The sequence below is a fragment of the Anarhichas minor genome, unplaced genomic scaffold (genome assembly GCF_050575085.1).
Source record: "Anarhichas minor isolate MPS153535 unplaced genomic scaffold, ASM5057508v1 ptg000074l, whole genome shotgun sequence".
Taxonomy (NCBI): Eukaryota; Metazoa; Chordata; class Actinopteri; order Perciformes; family Anarhichadidae; genus Anarhichas; species Anarhichas minor.
The window spans coordinates 9,273,199-9,293,915 of record NW_027466520.1 but is presented as its reverse complement, the minus strand read 5'-3'; the positions used below and the strand labels follow the sequence as shown (position 1 = coordinate 9,293,915).

The 20,717-nt window shown below is 44.0% G+C and overlaps 4 protein-coding genes and 1 non-coding gene across 6 annotated transcripts; 3 read left to right on the top strand and 2 right to left on the bottom strand.

Moving 5' to 3' along the window:
• Positions 1-395: 395 nt before the first annotated feature.
• LOC142937479 (arylamine N-acetyltransferase 2-like) lies at positions 396-2,343 on the top strand. Its single transcript, XM_076080435.1, has one exon. The coding sequence runs from the start codon at positions 535-537 to the stop codon at positions 1,393-1,395; it is 861 nt and encodes a 286-aa protein (XP_075936550.1). The 5' UTR covers positions 396-534; the 3' UTR covers positions 1,396-2,343.
• LOC142937478 (E3 ubiquitin-protein ligase MARCHF6-like) lies at positions 1,552-13,212 on the bottom strand. Its single transcript, XM_076080434.1, has 25 exons — positions 12,815-13,212; positions 12,211-12,310; positions 10,454-10,527; positions 10,209-10,352; positions 9,684-9,756; positions 9,403-9,571; positions 8,884-9,073; positions 7,857-7,918; positions 7,694-7,726; positions 7,554-7,605; positions 7,257-7,315; positions 7,077-7,157; positions 6,889-6,957; positions 6,577-6,651; positions 5,743-5,877; positions 5,255-5,475; positions 4,788-4,925; positions 4,468-4,687; positions 4,058-4,127; positions 3,634-3,815; positions 3,146-3,280; positions 2,956-3,045; positions 2,488-2,620; positions 2,213-2,348; positions 1,552-2,120 (listed from the first exon to the last, which is right to left on the bottom strand). The coding sequence occupies exons 1-25, from the start codon at positions 12,831-12,833 to the stop codon at positions 2,033-2,035; spliced, it is 2,748 nt and encodes a 915-aa protein (XP_075936549.1). The 5' UTR covers positions 12,834-13,212; the 3' UTR covers positions 1,552-2,032.
• Positions 13,213-13,954: 742 nt separating this feature from the next.
• On the top strand, positions 13,955-14,028 carry trnat-agu (transfer RNA threonine (anticodon AGU)). Its single transcript has one exon. It is a non-coding gene; the product is annotated as a tRNA-Thr (tRNA).
• A 480-nt stretch (positions 14,029-14,508) lies between these two features.
• cmbl (carboxymethylenebutenolidase homolog (Pseudomonas)) lies at positions 14,509-16,548 on the top strand. Of its 2 annotated transcripts, none has more exons than XM_076080428.1 (6): positions 14,509-14,605; positions 14,820-15,034; positions 15,174-15,281; positions 15,428-15,570; positions 15,673-15,764; positions 16,022-16,548. In XM_076080428.1, the coding sequence occupies exons 2-6, from the start codon at positions 14,820-14,822 to the stop codon at positions 16,199-16,201; spliced, it is 738 nt and encodes a 245-aa protein (XP_075936543.1). In that variant the 5' UTR covers positions 14,509-14,605; the 3' UTR covers positions 16,202-16,548. The 2 variants fall into 2 exon arrangements, with proteins under 2 accessions (XP_075936543.1, XP_075936544.1); XM_076080429.1 differs by having other exon boundaries at positions 14,510-14,605; positions 14,817-15,034.
• Positions 16,549-16,579: 31 nt separating this feature from the next.
• Positions 16,580-20,673, bottom strand: cct5 (chaperonin containing TCP1, subunit 5 (epsilon)). The gene is made up of 11 exons (XM_076080426.1): positions 20,441-20,673; positions 19,978-20,038; positions 19,603-19,767; positions 19,271-19,469; positions 18,261-18,453; positions 18,003-18,152; positions 17,800-17,919; positions 17,499-17,684; positions 17,269-17,406; positions 16,948-17,128; positions 16,580-16,860 (listed from the first exon to the last, which is right to left on the bottom strand). Exons 1-11 carry the CDS (start codon positions 20,543-20,545, stop codon positions 16,733-16,735), a joined length of 1,626 nt encoding a protein of 541 aa, XP_075936541.1. The 5' UTR covers positions 20,546-20,673; the 3' UTR covers positions 16,580-16,732.
• Positions 20,674-20,717: the final 44 nt, after the last annotated feature.

Sequence of the window (20,717 nt, the reverse complement as noted above, 5' to 3'; positions counted from 1 at the left end):
TTTTTTTAAATTAATGTTTTTGTTGGTCAGATTTTAGGTGTAGTTTGCCACTTAAACGCAATTTGGAGACGTTTAAGATGTCATTGGATAATTTGAATATTTGTATGTTTGCAAATTCTACAATTTTGATTGAAACCTGTACTTATTGTTTTGATTTTGATTGTATTTGTATCTAAAACATTTTTTTTGCAAAAAATGGTCTGTCAAAAAAGAAATTCATGATTTGAAAAACATTTTTTTCCACAAAGTTGCATTTTAATAAAAAAAACAATTAATAAAAAAAAAAGCATTGAACCTTGTACTTATCAAAACGACAGCCTGTGTATGGGTGTTGTATCCACATATGTTGTTTTATTATTTCATGAAGCAGGAGCTGACCGCAGGGCGGTGCTACTTGTCCTAAGTTCACCAGGAAGCAATTATATTGTTACTGGAACCGTGGCCTCTACAGCCAGCTCACAGGGAAGTTGAGGCTAAAAGTGAACGTATTAGTTGTCCGTAATCCATACACACAAAAAAACAAAAACAGCGACCATGTCTTCCGCTGAGATGCACGTGGAGACATATTTGTCGCGCATCGGGTTTGCCGGCCCAGCCGAGCCCAGCCTGGAGGTGCTGCGGTCGGTCCACACCGGTCACCTGATGTCGGTTCCGTTTGAAAACCTCACGGTGCACAGCGGCGGACGGATTCAACTAGACCCCCCTCTTCTGTACGACAAGATAGTGAAGCAGCGCCGCGGAGGTTTCTGCTGTGAGAATAACGGGCTCTTCTGCTGGCTGCTGGCCGAGCTGGGCTTCCAGGTGACGCTGCTCTCGGGTCAGGTGAAAGGCACCACTGGCCGCTACGGCCCACCTTTCGACCATTTGGTCCTGATGGTGAGCCTCGACGGGCACCGCTGGCTGTGCGACGTCGGGTTCGGCACCGCGGGCTTTAGTGTCCCCCTTTCGCTGGAGACCAGCGGCCCCCAGGAGCAGGGCCACCGCGTGTACCGCATCAGGAGGGACACGGGGATGTGCTTTCTGGAGTGGCAACGGGAGGAGAACAAAGGGCCAGATGGAGACTGGACAGAAATCTACAAGTTCAGCCTTGAACCTCGGCGTCTGGAGGACTTTGACGAGATGTGCCGGTACCACCAGAGCTCCCCCTGCTCCCTCTTCTTCTGCAAGTCCCTCTGCACCGTTTTAAAACCGGGCGGGAGGCTCACCTACATCGGCCGCAAGCTGAGCAGCACCACATTTCTATCGGAAGAAGCCGGGGGAGTGCTGGAAACCACAACCAGGGACCTTGAAGATGAGGAGATACCTGGTGTTCTAGCAGAGATGTTTGGAGTTGTTCTAAATTCTCCACTCATACCAAAGGATGAGACAATCACACCGCCGCCAGTCATGTATTGATAACGCTTTACACCTCCATAGGGCGAACGTATGTGAGAAATGTATCTTCTCATTGAGATGAATGCAACATTTTTAAAATAAAAGTTTGAAGAATTAAAAAAAAAACACCCCAAAAAAACAACATACAGCATTTTACAACACTTGCAACAAAAAAGATAAATTGTCAGTCTGATTTAATAAATTATACATACACTTTTAAGATGTACAATGGTCATTGCATTAATCCATATCCGTCTTTCTTTTTTTTTTTTTTTTAAGACAAAGTCTGCATTCAAAGTATTTACACATGTACAATTATCAGGCAGCACTTTACAAAGCAAGGCATGAACGACAATACAGATGTTGAGCTTCATATCAAACCTCTGACCCCCTCACCCTCCTGCCCACACCGTTTGTGTGAGGAATTACTCAGCTGTCCCATGATTATAATACATTTTCCCCATCCCACCGTTGATGGGCATGACAAGGAACACAAGGAATTGAACGACATCCATCAAATCCATCAAGATCCACGGGAGATTCAAAAGAATAACGGTCCAAGGATTGAGTTGAAAATCAAAAAAGGGTGGGCTAATGAGCAGACGGGATGTACGCAGGGTAACGGGTGCAAAAATGTGGCAACGCGTGACACAAAACTCTACTCTGCGACGGGGTTGGGAGGTGGGACCGAGCTTGCTCTTGCAGCCTTCCGTTCGTAGTTGACAAGCCTCTGCCCAACCAGGTACCTGTAAAGAGATCACCACGACAAAAATAAGCGCTAAAAATTGTAAAGTACATGTCGATTTCTACAGACGGCTCTACGCTAATAGATCCTTACTTGTCGTTCTTGATGTGCTCATAAAGGCGTTTGAACTGTCGGATCTGGAAAGACAGGATGCCGATCAGCGAGACCACCATCAAGAGGAACGGGTAGATTCTCCTCTGCATTAGAATCTCCATCTCCGGGATAACTCCTGCAAAAGTAACGCACTTTTTATTATTCGTCTCTTACTTTGGGCTCTCCAGTTTTTGAGTAAAAAATAGCTTTTTGGTTTTAAATGTTGTTATTTTGTTGAATTGATTTCCATGTACGCAGGTACTCAAGACACTCACCAACAGCGGGCACCACCCCGGCAGCGATCACGTATGGCACGCACAGGGACAGCAGCAGGACCGAGATGACCGGAGCCGCCAGCTTACGGATGATGAACTGGAGATCGATGTTGCGAATGCCGTTTGCGTAAACCTGAGGAGAAAGTTTACAGTCATTATACTCTACAGATAATCACAATGTAATTCTCGTATCCCTCTTTTTAAACAGAAAAGAGCGAGTCAGCTAAAAAAAAAAAACAGCACCTATGGATGTGGGAGGGACCCACTGTCTGAGCAGAGTGAATTCATAGTCACATGGGAGCTTTAACTCAGGCTCTCCAAACTGATTTACAGACTAACCCCTCAACTGTTTATTTACTGCATGCAAAGTCAACTATAGTGGAAAAGCAATTCATGTATTTGTTTGTTATCTTATCGATTTCTCATTTAGAGTAGGAGATAAAAGCGAAATATCCATTTCAGACCCACCTGCTCAATAACGGTCTTCAGCCACCACTGAGGGCCCATGAGAGTGATGGCAGCAATGATTTTGGCATGGAGCACTCCAAGAGCCCAGTCCTGTAGACAGCAGAGAAATCAAGGGATGAACATGGGGGTGACAATTACAACACAATAATGAACCACTAAAACCCCATACAACCCAGAGCCCCAATCATACCTGCCACGGGTAGAAGAGGGGTGTTTGGTCCAGGGGGACCCTGAGCGGGGCCACAATGACCAGTTCAAACAGCAGGCCCAGCAGCAGCGGGATGACTCCAGCGACCAGCAGAGCTACAACCAGGGTCTTCAGAATCTGCACAAACAAAGGAAGAAAATACAATGAACATAATCATAAACTTTCAACGCTTCAAACGGTTAAATGAACAAGTAGTTTGAGTGGTATTCCCCTTTGATGGTCCCACATTTCCTCCTCCATGGGACAAAACTACGGCAGTACAGGTTGGGATAGTACTACTATGCAGGTGCTGGCACATTTTGGCTATCGGCCCAATGATGTTGTAATAAGCAACCAACCATTCAACAAAAACACTGCCTTAAGGCTCAACTGTAGACAATTTAATAGCTGGAAAGAGAACTTATTACAAAACCACTGTGCTGCCCAGTTTTGGTGTTTGCCTACAATGGCGGCTGCTCACAGAAACCCACCATGAGGGTCCACTCCTGGACTTTGCGTGCAATGACGGTGCGTCCCTGGGGCATCCAGGCCAGCAGCACGGTGACTCCGCGGATAGACAGCCAGCAGACATAGAGGCCGCACGCCGCTGTGTACAGCTCGTGGATTTTGGAGCTTCCTGTCCAGAAGGACATCAGCCAGCGCCCGGTGAACACTGAAATACAAAACGTGACAACACAAACATGACATCTCTTCAACGTCCCAGCTTGAGAGGGAACCTCAGGTCTGGTTTACAAAGAAGTGAACTTCAAAAAAAGAACCGCTTCAACAGCACAGACATGCATTTATATATATATATATATATATAGAGAGATTCACCCTTTAATTATGGTTTGGGTGTGAGTCTGCAAAGTAGAAAATAAATTGCTGGTTGTCTTTCATGCCACCACATCTTACCTGGTTGGGTTAGGCACAGCAGACTGGCCACCAGCAGAGTGAAGCACATGAACGCTATTAGCAGCACAATCTAAAGAAAAGATAGGGACAGTTTTAGAATACACGTGAAGGCAATGAAGTAACCAAGCTTAGTCATATGAGATTATGCTTCTCCATTCTTTGTTTACACTGTGTAAATGTGTCAATGTTGTATTTTATAAACTGCAATTGACAATCATAAGATAAAGGCCTTTAACATGAAGGAGGGCGAGTGTAATAACTGGGGGTTGTGTAACCTAAAATGTGCAGTAAGTGGTACCTTTGTGTGGGTCAATCAAACAAGTACAGTAACTATACTTAAAACAGTTACACAACATGCAATTCCCCAGAAACTGCAGTGATGAATGTTCAAAACCATGGGACCGTCTCACCCTGAATGGGAAGCGAAGGGGTCTGTGGTAAGGCTGGAATCCAACTGGTCCCCCTTGCTGCAGAATGGCCTGATGGGCTGCATGCAGCCCCTCGCCAACAGCAGGGGCAGGGTTGTTGTTGTTGTTGTGGTGACCAGGAGGAGGGTTGTTGTTGTTGTTGTTGTTGACAGGCTGGTTGGCGTCGTCCTCCTGCTCCCCGAGGAGGTAGGAGTGGAGGTCTCTGTGGAGGTAAAGACGGGTTTGGTTATAGACAGCCAGTCTAGAGGAAAATATCATGTATGATGACATATGTAGAAGTGTATTCAAACGTGTTGACCTACAGTAAATATCCAGCACTGACTGTCCAGGCCCTGACCAGGCCTTTGAGCCACTGGCGAGTGTGTCCCTGCTCCAATAGAGCTGGCAGCACAACCTGAAGTAATAATAGCTCCAAAGACAACTCGCTGACCGGGGCGTCACTGAGGGGAAAGAGGGGGGATGGGGTCAGAAAAACAGCCATTTAAACAGCGTGTGCAAGGACATGAACCACGTGGTCACATCGAAGAGTTGAGACATCTGTTCTCAACATTTACTCAAACAGGTAGGTCACTGCAGCTCAGTCGTAGTTTATCAGTCTTTCAAGTTAGCAATGCGGTTGATATTTCCTCTTTTGTTCAAGATGTACGGGGAGATGTTGCGGCTATCTGGCCTCAGGAGGAAGTGGTTGCACACACACCATTTCACAGTGACAAGGCAGCAGCTTTCACACAGTTTATCGCCGAGTCATTGTGTTGTGCCTGCTGGTTACCTGTAGAGCATGACGTTGTAGGGGAGGAAGGTGGGCATCAGTAGTTTGATCAGCCTGACGGGCAGCCACAGCATGAGCAACACGATGGAGCCAAACACCACCACGGACAGGATGAACCGCCGCAGGTGTCTGTAGATGGGCAGGTGAATCATCTCCTGCACCGGGTTAAAATCGGGGTCGTTGAGGTTTCTCAGAAACCACAGCACTCCCGGCCGCAGCACCTGATGGAACAAACAACAATAGAAGTTAGCGTTACATGTATTTAAAAAGTTCAACTTCGAGTCGAAGTGGACGTTTGTGCCAAAGATGAAGACATGTCCTCCAGGCGTTCTTGAGATATCGTGCTCACCACAATGGGACGGACGGATGGAGGTACAGACGTAACATAATGCCGCCGGCCACAGCCGTCGACAGCGGGGACGCATACAAATGAACCGACTCACAGTAAACTAACTGAGGAATGATCGGCACTCTCATCAGGATCTTACCTCTCTCAGGAGGAGGATGAAAGAAGCAAAGTAGAAGACGTAGACCATTCCCACAAGCCAGTGCAGGAACATGGTGGTACCAGGCGCCGACTTAAAACTCAACTCTCGGTCTTTCAGGGAGGCATCGAACATCTCCTGCAGGAAGGAACAGTGTTAAAGAAAGAGAGCATTTAGACCGGTTCAAAGATGATGCATCCTAATTACTTGTCTTTGATAAATGAATGCACTGTTCCCTCGATGACAAAATGTGCTATGAATAACATTTGTGCATACCGTATGCTGAACAGATTAAAATTAGACTACGGTTAATTAGTTCCTGAGAGTACATGCAGGAAGAACGACTCCTCCACTGCTGCTCAAAAGGTAAATCCCATCCTCCATATTGGCATTGTTAACTTATGTAAGTGCTGTTGTGTCTATAAACCTTTAAATAGGATGTCTATTTTAGATGTCCCATATGACGTACAACAAAACGGCTTCGTAGCAAGAGACCAAACCAGCTTTGTCATTTAAAGAAGCCCATTTTAAATTTGTGGGAGGAACTGAAATGAGACAGAGAGCTTATTGCACACAGTGCAGGAAGGACGCGCTCCCCTTATGCCGTCCTGTGTGACCAACAGCATCCGGTTCTGTCTCTGTATGTCATTATGAAATATGGTATATATGTATCTGTGACGATCAGCCAAGGATGAGAAATACAATTAACCTTCCTATGACCAAGTTACCAAGTCTTAACATTACAGCAGTTTAATGAATAATGTAACCAAGTGTGGGGGGGGGGGGGGGCTTCCAAAAACAAGAATGACATAATTTAAGAGTGCAAGAGAGACTTACTAAAGAGCAGATATCAAGCCACCAGCCACAGATGAGTGGAAAAACACCGATCTCAACGACAACCAGCAGAGAGACCTGTAATGGAACCAGAGATGTGTCACAGTATCACTTTAGTTTACACCGTATGTGGGTACATCAAAAACTTAAAATCTCTAAGAAAGGCTCTGAAATACAATCATGTGACACTTTTCTTCTCATTCAGTTTCAGGCACAGGCGTTACGTTCAGGTAGTAAATACTTCAGTCTCTATTTCCACCAAGGACGATGCGGACGCGAGTTACACAACGCAGGAATGCACTTAGGAGGCTTTACCTTGACAACGATGTAGCAGACTCCCAGGAGACGTCGGGAGCGCTGGAACCGGACCAGAGCAGCCAGTCCCTGAAGCAGCCATTAAGGATCACACATTTACACCCGCACAGACCCAGCAGAATACATTTCCCCGTCCTTGTAATGGAATTATGTTTGATTTAGGTTTTCACATTTAGACGGAAGGATACGTGACAGAGGATGAGCGACATCGCCAGCAGTATGTAGCCCACGATGGTGGTGATTAAGCCCTCAAAGTGAGAGGCTTGGACCTGAGGAACAGCACAAGGTTGAAGTCGAGCAATTAATCACGGTTCAAGAGACGCAATGTTGGGGAACAATGCTGCAATTGGATGAGAGCAGTTCCTTACATATTCCTCAAAGCCAAGACCCACAACGGAGAAGTGGCCGATGTGGTAGGGACAGAATGCTGAAAGAGGAAAAGATAGAAGACGTTTTCTCATTGTGGCATATAAACAAAAAACAAATGCAACCAACCTGCACCATTGCTATGAATAAATAATATGTTATATTCTGTTTAATGTTAGCTTCAGTTTTTTTGTTTGAGGCCTTAACGTATGTTTGTCCTTCACTACATTTAATCATCAAATACATGAAATCAATCATTATGCGGATGATAAATCCTTGTTTTAGTCTGCAGTACTCACCAAAGACCAGGATGAAGAGTGTGTTGAGAGACACTACCCAAAAAACATGCTCCTACAAGACAAAAGGGTCCAAGTACAATTTTTATTAAAAATGTATCATACATGAGTGTAAAAATCAAAACCGACAACACAAGACTTACCAAAAACACCAGTGAACCATCCAGGCCAAGCATCTGAAAAGGTGAAATGGAAAGATTCTAAGTACTTCATGATATATTACACAACTAACCAAAAACTTTGATAAGAATACATTGTGTACTAGGGATGGGGGGGGGGGGGGTCAGTAATGTCATGCAGAGTTACCCTTTCCCAGGTGAGCTCCTCCGCCGCTCTGTCCCACTCCAAAGCATTCCAATTCATGTCATCTACACAGAAACATATTCACGTTAAAGACGAGTAGGACATTCACAACCATAAGCAACTTAACAAGTATCGACATAAACATCCAATCCTAGATCAGTCACAATAGGTTGCATGTGCATCTTCCTGCTCGTCAGATATGGCCACGGCATTACAGTGCACCGTATGGCGACAGGGCAGCACCGTTATGAAGTTTGTTTGGTCAAATGTTTATGGGTCGGCTTTTAGCAACAACAAAAGAAAAAAAATTGGACTTAAGAACGCTGTTAGGATTAAATTATTAATGCTGTTCCGGGGACAATTTGTTTGCAAAACAACCTCTGCATTCATTTAGCAGCGGCGACGCCCCACAGCTAGAATAATGTTTAATACAATCACAATTCATTAACGACCTGTTTTGCCGAGCCCGCTGCAAAATCAGTCCATTAACCACAGCGAGAGAAAAAACAAATAAGTGGGTTATGAGTGCTGGGGGTAACACTTCGACACATCGTTGTATTATTCTCAAATGAATTGTGTGCTCTAAAGGCAGTGGTAGTGTTTGTTCGAGCTTTTAACAGAGCATTTCCATAAACCCTGGAGTTGTCTGTTTGCTGTTTGCGGTCTTCACTGGAGACAACACCTTTTGTAAACACTATGTTCATGATGTTCTGCTCCTTGTCATACGCCGTGATGTTAAGCAATGTAACTTAATATGGTAATGCATCACAGCACGTCTCCGTAAAATCGAACCAGGCAGAACATAATGTGAAATGTGACGGACAGACCGGCAGTGTGCCATTCTGGAACATAATCATTGTTTGTTTGTGCTGACGCGTGTCTGAAAATGAATGCTCTTTATGTAGTGAGGGAAACACTTCATACAGCGTAGCAACTCGCTCAGTACTGACCAAAAATACCACTACAACTGCTGGAAAAAAAAAAGATTTAACTGGAAACTCTGAGATTAGTTTACTTATCAAATTCAAACCTTGTGCTCCATTGTTGGGGTCGGCGTCTTCGGCGGCGGCTCCCTCCTCTTCCTCCAGCTCGGGGTCATCCCCATGGTCCGGGGGGACATCGGGGGGCTCGGGCTCTGCGTCGTTCTGAGCTGGCGGATCAGCCGGGGCTGGCTGGGCTGCAGGGGGCTCGTCGGCTGCTCGCTGGCCTGCAGCTTGTGCCTGAGGTTGAGGGGGGGGGGGGAAGATGCATGTTTTTGACATAGGGAGAGATGACAGTAAGGTTGATTTTGTGTATGCGAAGTAGGTATGTCAGGGAGGTATACTGCCAAGTAGATATATGGATTACGGTATGGTATCTAAATTAGGCACACAGTAATACAAGACACACAAATAACTCTTTACTGTAAATATCTTCATATGTTTGTTTAATGTTTGGCTTAAATCCTGACTAACGTGTACATTTGTTGGTGTCATTGCACAATTCTTCCTTTTATTGATTTAAAATAATAAGACCGTGGCCTCGTTGGCAAACCAGTCAAACAAAGTACCTCATTGGCTTGTCCGGCTGCATGGGGCGGTGCCGCCTGGTGCTGCTCCAACCAGTGAGGCGCTCCACCGTGGACTATTTGTTCTCGGAGCCACACCAGGCTGATAAAGGCGCACAGTGTGCAGGTGACCACGAAGCAGCCCTGTAGACAATCTGCAAGCAGGTTCTCTCTGCAGAAGCACAAAGATGAACACCTTTAATAAGTACGGGTTATGGAAAAGACCGGTAAAGGAGCCGAGCTTTAGTAGTGTGTAGTGGGAGAATGTTGGTATCATCACTCACGTGGAGAGCATGTCCAGCGGCAGTGTCAAAAGTGAGCTCACAGAGCCGGTAAACAGACACTTGTAGATGCGACCTGAGCCAGAGATCAGATAAATAAATGAGCGTCATTTTTCAGTTTTGCTTTGTAACAATTTACACAACATGTGAGAATGAAATAGATCTAGCAGGTTTTTTTTTTTTTTACATTGAGAACTGACATGGATTTAAATACCTTGGAACATGCAAAGCACTGCCTGTTATGTAATGGTACTAAAGCTGTAATTCCCTTCATCGTGTTAAACCATGAACATTACTACATACAATATAATGAACCTCTACTTTAACACCTATGAACCAAACTGATCAGCTACAATCAGATAGACCTTTTTATACCACGTTGCTTTGTTGAATCAATTCTCAAGAAGTAGATAAATTACATGTTTAAGATAATAAAACTGGGAAACAACTGAGCTGTAGGAAAAGGTCTAATCCATTATTAAGGAGATCACGTTGGCCTTTAGTACACATCCACTTTTTCTTACTTACATGCAGTGAGAGGAACCACCCCGAGCCATGCGAAGGCCACCAGTGTGTAATGGAACCAGTAGCGGATGGCCGTGCCCACACTGGTCAGCAGGCCGGCACAGATGTCCTGGATGGGCAGACGTGAGGGCATGTCCGGGGAGTAGACTGAAGAGGAACGAGTGAACCAGAGACATTTAAAATCATCTTATATCTTTGATAATGCTTTAAATATTATTCAAAATTGTTCAAGTGCCACAAGGACTTACTTGGTGTGAATGCAAATCTGTGCTTGCATAATTCACAGTACTCCTTCCTGCTGTGCTTCAGCCACTGGACCAAACTGTGAAGCAGAGAGTCAAGAGTAGCATTCAGCAACGCAGAACGTGTTCTGCTTGAGATTCTGCCTAGTACATAGTTTTGCATTTCAAATCAACACGAATGGAGACCTAGTACAGAGCATATATCAATTAAAAGACCCACCTACAAGTTCTTAACAGGTATTTAAAAAGGGAAATTTCAAACGATCTGATTTCAATAGATTGTATTGGTCCGACTTCATGCTGTCACTAGAAAGAAATAACTCTGGTGTTGCAGATTCAAACCACTGTCTGGGGCGTTAACGTTGTGAGACGAAGACAAAAGGTTGATAGTGTTGACCCGACGTATTTTTTCCGTCAACTATGCTACGACTACAAAATGATATATGTGATGAAGTCGCATGCTCGGCTGTCATCAGGAACTCTGGAGCCAACAGACACGGACTGTGAGAACGTCTCATGTTTCAGTCACGGTCAAAACAAACAAAGAGGTTTCAGTTGTTTCTGAGATAAGTTGTGCTCGTATGTTGCCAGTAATTCAGTAATTCAACCCAGATCGTTGTGACATGTGCAAGACGCTGGGATTAACAACTTGGTTGTGTAAGGGAGTCATTACAACAGCTGATTCCAACACATAACAGCATTTAGGCCTGTGTCATTAGACCTACACAGTACAGGGTTATACATAGGTTTCAATTCATTGTTTCCTCTACCCCCCCTGTTGAAAGAAATCACTCGGTTTCCCCCCATGATAGAGAACAATTATTCCGTCCAATATGTTGTTCAGAAAACGTGTACTGAGATCAGAAATATAGGTCCACAACAGCTGGATTTTAGTTTAGAACCGGCAATAAGAAAACAAGGAAATGCGATAACCACAGCTAGAGTTAGCTGCAGCCTGCAAACACTCAGCACAACTACACAATCCAGACACAATAGACTGTTACTCTGAACTGTGTGGGGCCGAACGTGAACTAATATGAATACAAACTGAGGTTCAACAGTTACCACAGAACAATCCAGGCCTGGCCTTTGCTTCAGCCTGGGGATTTCCATGCACCTGACCACGCAGGACAGATGAGAACACAGCACAATCTCCAAAATTGGGGGGGGGGGGGGGGGGGGCTGGTGTTGTTTTCACCATGTCAATACTACAAACAGAGACACAACGCAACCTGGATGAACCTGTTTTGCATTCTTTCATGATGCTTCGATTGCATTTGCCATCAAGCCACCACTGTGGGAATAATCACAGGGCATAACTTACGCAAGTTATCCAATTACTTAGTAACCACCCTGAAATGTATCACAATCCATTATACTGTATAGTTCCTATTAGGATGTGAGCATGTGAATGCAGATCCTTGGTTTGTTTTGGTTTACTTTAGGACATTATGCGCATGTGTGTTGAGTCAGGATAGGTAGTATGATAAACATTACACTGTGTTCTTCTTTCAGAAATAATACATTGCAATACATTTTGTAACACAAAACTATTAACAAAACTGGCACAATCAGTTGTACAGTCTCGCTGTACTTCAACCTTTACAAATACACTAATAAAGTTATCACAGCGTCCAAGCTTTGCCTAAACTCACATTAGTGTCAGTGATCTTTCAGTGCACAAAAATGTTTCATAAAAAGGAGAAAGTGTACCGGGTAGGGGGGGGGAGTAAAGTGACAGCTGAGGAGCCACACACACTTACCATTCCTGGTGGATAAACTTGATACTCCCAGTGCAGACACACGGGTGGTACAAGAGTTTGTCTGGGGTCCCCTCAGAGCGGCACACGCGGCAAATATCCGCTGCACACACAAACAAACAAACACAACATGTGAGTGATGATACCCATCGCCAAACGCCAAGCAAACCAGAGATGTGCAGACTGAGACCAGCGGGACAAGGGTGTGTTAATAGACAAGTGCCTTTAAGAATAAGGAGTTTAATGGTGATGCAGGCTAACGTTTACTTGGATATATACACATCTAAGTGAGTTACAATTTGTAACCCATGTGGCCATACATCAACAGTCTGATGACATCACCAGTAACGTATAGTCCCTCTATCACATTACTGCTCTTATTGAGTTTGGCTGCATTAAAAACAACTTTTATCAGTCATCTCCCGTCTCCCTGAATTAACCTCACACTAGCGTTACATTGTGAGGCTACCAAGCTATGCCAAGTAAACCACTAGCAGGCCAGCTGTGCAGCAGCAGCTGCGCGGTGATGCACTTTGTGAAGCTAATCGCTAGTTAAACCCCAGGTTGAGAAGCAACGAGAAAGAGATGCCTTTAGATCTTTATTTACCTTCTTCCGCAGTATCCATGATGATCGCTAGGCACCGGTCACCGTTTCTTCCAGGAGTGACTCGTACAGCGGACCCATCCACGACACAGACGATATCGTTTAGCTAGCTAAATTAAGCTAGCGAGACGAGTGTATCCCTAGCTGTGTCGGATGCATTGAGAATCATAAAATGGTTCCCCCACAGACTGTACACCAGTGTTTGCTTCGTTGTGTCCTCTCACATCCAGTCTGTGTTCGCCGCCAAACAAAAGGTTTTATTTTGTGTTTTGTGGATGTAAGACCATAAACGTTACATCCTCCGTGTTGCTGAAATGACAGTTTAAACCTGGGAGACGAATGGCTAGCTAAAATGGCTAACGCATGCGCTAACGTCACTGTTCCTGTCACATCAGTTTTGTTTTGCCGCAGCGGCTCGAGTTTTACGGCAGGGAAACCTCCATAACAACCAGTCACGTGGTTAGTGAACGGCAAGCCGTGAAGATTATTTCAATAATGTCAAAACATCAGAAGCTTGATTCTAAACACAATTAAAAACAGTTTAAATATGTACATCTTTATTGTGTCAACATTGGAGAACGTGTTCTGCATTTCTTCGCTTTTACTGTCTGATGTTTCTAGATACTGGGTATCAAATATCCATCCATGTTAAACAGCGACATCTGCAGGGTGTTGAACCAACAACTTTTATATAACATCAGACTTGCACCTCTGCACATCAGACCAGAGGTGTAGATGAAGTTTGACTACTAGTGGTCCATCTTTGGAGAAATTGGTTTTGGTATTTTACCACACAAATAAAATATTGTTCTTAAAATGTCAATGCTAAATTTGGAACTTTATGTTCTTCCAACTTTTCCACTTTTTTGCTAGACCATCTTCTCCTGTCCTTAAATACATCTTATTTAAACCTAACCAATTATAATGCAAATGCACTGTTTTTGGTTATATTGATATGTTTCAGAAAACCCAAGCAAAGCCTAATTTATCAAACATCTGGAGATATGTTTTACATAATAAGCTATTTAGCGATAGGGACAATGCCAAGATGGAGAATGAATCGGCAATGAACATAATTGAAAAATGTAATAAGTCAATTGGTCATAACTTTTTGATTTTGTGCCACCTGATGACGTGATCAGCGGCGCCGTGGCTTAGATGGTTAAAGCGCCTGTCTAGTAAACAGGAGATCCTGGGTTCGAATCCCAGCGGTGCCTTTTGAGAGACATGTCGGAGGAAAAAGATGCATTGTATGGCTTCAAATAGACATACATATAATAACGGTAATGTCCAATGCAATTATGATAATACTTTCCCTGCTGAAAGTCTTGGTCAACTTGAGCAACCTACTTAGCTAAATAGAATAGATATGGATGGTTATTGAATAATCCATTGTACTAACACCACACATAATAAGTAGCCAAATTAATAACCACTTTAGAATTCACGCTGCAGTATTTAAAAAGAACACATCACGCTAAACAATATTTGGAGATTGTAGCTTTTGCTGTTACTCAGTTCGGTAAAGTTGGAAAGATATTATTTTGTGATTATCATCATCAGATACAAGGGAAAAAATAACACAATGACATTGTGTTGAACCCGCCTTTCAATTGCTTTTTGTACACGCTATTTTAGAACATGTGGAATGTTGAAATTACAGCTTTTATTTTGAAGATCCTGGCAGGAAATTCATTATTTGACTTGTCTGGAAGTCTGGCTGCAACTTTTTGAGCCCTGCAAAGTACTCCAGATTGTTTTCTTTTTTCATCGCAAAGACCGGAAAATACTACGGTATAAAACCGATTTACAAATGCACATTCATTTCTAAAATGATTGAATTTGAGGCTAAGGGGGGATATTGGAAAATGAGGTATTTTTGCAACTTGCCTTGTCATTGTGTTGCGCGAACGCTTGTGTAATAATGTGACTCTCGGGCCTAAGCATGACTTTCGCTGACCACATTCAACCTGTTTCCGGCTGACTGTCTGCTCTGCTCTGTCAGCAGATGGCCAATGAAGCAAAGCCCTGTCCCTGTCATATTGGGGATAAGGTGGAATATGAAGGGCTCGGCCAGGAGGTCCAGATGGAGCACACCAAGGCTTACGTAGTGAAACCCACCGCTGCGTCTGACAAGGCCGTTATTGTCATACAGGACATCTTCGGGTGGCAGCTCCCCAACACAAGATACATGGCCGATATGCTGGCTGCCAGTGGATACATGTGAGAAATCAATACACTGTGCAGAAAGAGTGGACAGTGATATAGTCACGTGTGTGCTTCAAAATGCCAGGTGCAGATCACATATGACTATTAGTTAGTTAACAGTGCTTTCTTCTGCCATTGTTTTTGCTCCATGCAGTGCTGTGTGTCCTGACTTCTATGTGGGGAAGGAGCCGTGGTGTCCATCAAATGACTGGTCCAAATTTGCAGAGTGGCTTGAAGACAAAAAGCCCACGGAAATAAACAAGTAACTAAAAAGCCCAATTTTACTTTATTAAGCAGCTGTATCCAGCTGAAAAATGTATGTGGCTTCAGTAGTTTTGTGTTGCATTCATTATTTTCTTGTATACATTGGTTTGAAGACATTTTAGTCTCAATATTTCCCTCCTACAGAGAGGTGGATGCAGTGCTGAGGTTCCTGAAGGAGCAGTGTGGGGCCAAACACATTGGAGCAGTGGGCTTCTGCTGGGGAGGGGTTGCCACACATTACCTCGCCTTGCAATACCCAGAAGTCAAAGCAGGAGTGTCAGTCTACGGTATGTTTCACAGTTCAATTCATGAGTCACCTGTGGCCAAATCTGCTCTTCCTAATTCAACTGTACAGTGACTTCATGATGGTCTTATGTGATACTGTGCAGGGATCGTACGTGAAAGAGAAGACAGGTATGAGCTGAAGGTTCCTACGCTCTTCATCTTTGGGGAGAAAGATGAGGTTATCCCACTGGACCAGGTTAGTACGCATGAATTTAGGAGCTTTTTAGAGTATTGCCTTTAAGTCGATAGAGATGGTATAAGCTTCACTGGTACTTGAGCATTAAATGGTGTCTTTGATGAAACATCCACATGGCTTAATGTTTAAATATACCACTAATTAAACATTTAGTCTAGAATATAAGCAGAAATGGCACAATTACTTTAAAAGGTGCAGATCTTCCATTTAAAACGACATGTTAGCCATACACCCTCTGACATCCATTTGCTCTTTAGGTGAGTGTCCTAGAAGCAAAGCTCAAGGAGAAATGCACAGCGGATTACCAGGTGAAGATCTTTCCTGGTCAGACTCATGGGTTCGTCCACCGCAAGAGAGAGGACGTCAACCCCACAGACAACCCCAGCATCCTGGAGGCTAGGACAGACATGCTCAACTGGCTCAACAAGTACATGTAGAGGAGGTCAGAAGAATCAACATAGGGAGTCAGTTACATATAGCGCGAGTCTGAAATGGTACTTTAACAAGGTTTCCATGTACAGGATTAAAAACTGAAAAGGTAAATGTAAAAGTTGCCATTTACAGCAAGTTGAGGTCCCCAATTGTTAGTTTGATGACATTCCAGTTATGAGGAAGTGACGTTAATGAAATGTGAATTGGAGGGTCCAAACTCTTTAGCACTTTTGCCAAAAATATGGATGCAGTCTGTCGTTTTGTTTATGTAATAACCATGAATGAATTACACCTATGCATCAGCTTGCCAACAGTTGTAAATTCTAAACTTAAATAAAGACACAAATAAAGACTGCAATACACAAATTATTGGAGGCTTGAAATTTCAATGGACCAACATTTTAATGGGGATTTTGATACTACAACAGCTTGAACATTTTGTATGAAATGATAAATATCAATACGCAGTGCGGTTAGAACATCGTGATCGGAGAAGTGCCTAAAACAGCCCAGAAATCTTAAAGTGTTTCAGGCATTCAGTCCTCGCTCTCCCCGGAGCTTCGGATGTCGTCGATCTTGAGGATCATCCTGACCACCTGAGTAGCCAGAGAGATCTGCTGCTTCTTTCCAATCAGGGTCTCGACCACATGCTGCTGCTTCATGTCTGTGTAGGAGGAAAACAAAAAAACGTTTAATATCATGCCGTCTTGCTTTGACACTACAACGCGGCGTCTGACCATTGCTTCCTTACCATTGGTGTTGTGATGCAGACAGTCGATGCCGAGGTAGGGGTTTTTCTCTTTGACCTGTCTGGCTCTGACCTCCGCCATGGTCTGGATTGGGTTAAAGCCACTGTTCTCAGCCAGCGCCATCGGGATGACCTCCATGGCATCAGCAAACGCCCTCATGGCATACTGCTCCAAGGATGGGCACTAGGAGCAGAAATAAAGACCAGATCAGCCAGAGAACCAAAAAAGGTGTTTGGGATATTTACCTTTGATTCTAATAAAGGAAAACCATATTTAATTTAGATGAACTGTGAAAAGCATCTGTGGGTTTTAGTGCATCTCACCTTATCTGCAGCCTGGTTGACAGCCAGAGCACATGCGATCTCTGAAGCTCCTCCTCCATACACGATACGGTTGTCTCTGATCAGATTGCGGGTTACACACAGGGCATCATGGAGAGCGCGCTTGGCCTCCTCAATGATCTGATGAGAGATACAATAAAAAGGTGAACCAAGAAGGATAGATTAACATAAATTGGTATGTTGAGGGGAGTAAGAGTCCCATTTGTGCTTACCATTTTGTTGCCTCCACGGATGAAAATGGTTACAGCCCTGGTATTTTTGCACTCCTGGATAACCAACATGTGATCCTTTGTGGTGCCAAAGGAGATCTCCTTCACCACACCAGCTATGCCGAGCTTCTCTGGTGTCAACTCGGAGAACCGTGGCACGATGCGGCCTCCTGTGGCGATGGCGATCAACTGCGGGAGAAAACAATAGACAATGTACACTTAAGCACAGACAAAGTACTAGAATGATTGATCAAAGTGGTGAGGGCTGTGGCGGTATTTCTATCATGTGAGAAACATCGCTCACCTCGATCTCAGGCCCTCCGACCCAGCGCACGGCTGGCAGGTCGTTCTGCAGCAGAAGGTGGTTGGCTTCATCGTCAAAGCCCCACTGGCAAATGGCCAAGGTCGCACCATTGCTTTTGACCTAAAAGAGAAATACGAGTTCACATTTCGAGCACATGTGCAGATGTGAAGAATTCAGTTTTAGTACCTTCCTGCAGCACTAACCTGGTGGATCATCTCCTCAAACTTCTCCTTTTCATATTTCTGGAGAGCTTTGTAATCCTCCACAGAGGTCACGTCCAACTTATGCTTGGTCTTGGGCTTAGGTGGCTCAAACGGGCAGGTAAGGATGGCAATTTTAACATCTTTCAGAAGCTGAGTGGGGAAATAAAATAGTTGATGTCAACATCAGTGGTCATCAAAGACGAAACTCGAAATAGAGCCTGTGAAATCATCCAATTGTGACATTCCTCTTGTTTGTACCTTGGGCATCTGAGGGTGGCTGAACTCCTTGTCAACTATGACTCCCTTGATGAGCTGCGTGTCCTCCAGCTTGCCTCCCACTTTGCCCTCCATCTTGATGAGCTCAAAGTCGACATCCTTCCTCTCCATGTCGGCGACAGTGAGGATGGCATTGACTGCAATCTCTGCCATCTGTCTGTGACACCGGTTGATACTGAAAGACAACAGTAGAACTTTAAGATGCTACATCATAGCTGTCACTTTATTCTACTATATGATGGTCTCGAATGAAAGATATGACCAAAAGTCATTCATGCAAACTAGGCAGTCACTAGTGGGGAGCAGGCTAGGTAACAAGCTATGAAGAGTCTCAAAAACAAATGGGATTAAAACGTGTCAGGTGATCGTTTTGTATGTCGAAGGCTAAGCTACATTCAACAAGAGTTTTGGCTACTTCTATGACTTAAGGTTAGCAAACGCAAATAAATTAGCATGACTAGCGTAGAGCAGCTAGTGTTCCACTGCTGTTCTACACTGTCCTAGTATGCCAATGCTACAGTGATATAGCAGCTAGCTGGGTACGCATGGTGTCAATCGATTGGATGCAGAGACAGAACACTTGTTTGTCCACTAAGTGTTTCCTGTAGATTTAAAACACCCGTTTGTCTAAAGATGTTGCCTTATTGGTTTCCCATTTTTTTTTAATACAAAATTATGACCATGGCCAATGTGCTGCATTGAGCCATATTGGTACAGGAAATATATGACACATTGTGAGAATACTATAATAATTACGTTAAACTGAATCAAATCAAAGTAGTGCTATATTGAACAGTATCAAATCATTACATGGTTAAACGGTATCGTTTTTGTATCACAGACCATTTATCAAAATACATATCGAATGGTCTTGAGGGAAAGATGCAAGCCCTTACTGTTTCTAATATTTTGTCTACCCAATTAATATCATGAAAATTAGAAACCCAATAACAAAACCAATCAATCAACAATTCTGTGTCTACGGGGCTCACATTTTGGATCCCAGTGTTGTCATGGCGGTCTCAACGAGCGGTTCTGTGTTGTTGGGATCGTAGACTAAGGTTTCCGCAATTTTGTCAAGCTGCTCTATGGCAACGCGTGCGGCCTGGTCATAACCGTCAGAGATCCTGATGGGGTGGATTCCACGGTCCAGCAGCTGCTCGGCCTGCTCGAGCAGAGCACCAGCCAGCACTGAGGAGGAAGAGGAAAACACAGTAAGACCACACCCACAATAGCTGGGTTTGATGATGTATTGATAATCCCAATCCAGGTTTACAGCCAAACACCCCCCTTTATCATCACCATCATCCATCCTTTCACGTACCAACAACTCCAGTGGTTCCATCACCAATCTCATCATCCTGGGACTTGGAAAGCTCCACCATGAGCTTGGCAATCTGGTGGTCCACATCCATCAGGCTGAGAATAGTGGCTCCGTCGTTTGTGACAGTCACCTCTCCATCCTTGTCAACCATCATCTTGTCAAGACCTGGATGCAAATAAAGAAACAAAAAACGGTTAAAGAAAAGTATAATCTTGGCTAAAATTAAAATGTAAATGGCTGATAATTGAATGAGGGCTACGAAATTGACAAAGTAGTGGTTAATTGTATTTATTTGCGCAGCTATGCAGCAACTACGCACTCATCTAGCCCTCTCGAATCATTGGGGCCAAAGTAACTGCACTGGTTTATACTCACCATTAGGTCCCAAAGATGTCTTCAGCGTTGACGCGACAGCCTTGGCTGCCATAATATGAGACTGCAAAAATCACAAGCACAATGTCCATGTCAGCGCACATTTTAAATAACGTGACGATATTATCCTTGGTCTCTAACGTTGTGCTGAAGACAGATTTAAGTTGCCGTCTCCGAGAAAGATTTGGAAATAATGTGCATCAATAACGACCATTTTTGATGGTCATTGTAGCAACACCCAAGAACGCACATGGGCCTCGATGTTAGCCCGACTAGCTAATCCTTTGAACAATGCTATTCTATTGTTAATGCACCAAGACCTCAGCTTGCCAATTGAGTGTACGATTTAAAATCGAAGCATTGAATAGTAGAAATTATTGTATTTGCTTAACGCATCACATGTCATGCAACTAAAAGCTAATTGCTAACATGCTGCAGCTGAGCCCCGTTAGCTAGCCCATTGTACCTTAAGTGCGTCAATGCCCGATAACCGCGTCTTCGTGTCCTGGTCTTTAATGATGAGAAAAGGCCTCCCATAGTCATCGAAAGCAAGTGTCCCCATAGAGGACATGTTGACCGAGGGCTCGGAACACTTTGAAAGTGTTCAACTGTTAAGATGATGAGTTTTAACGATGAAAATCAGAAGCGAGGCAGAACAGCAAAACCCACGAGTCTGCCTGCGACTTCTGGAAGGGTCTACGGGCGGGGAGGGCGGAACCAAGTAGCGTCACGTGTGTGTTTTT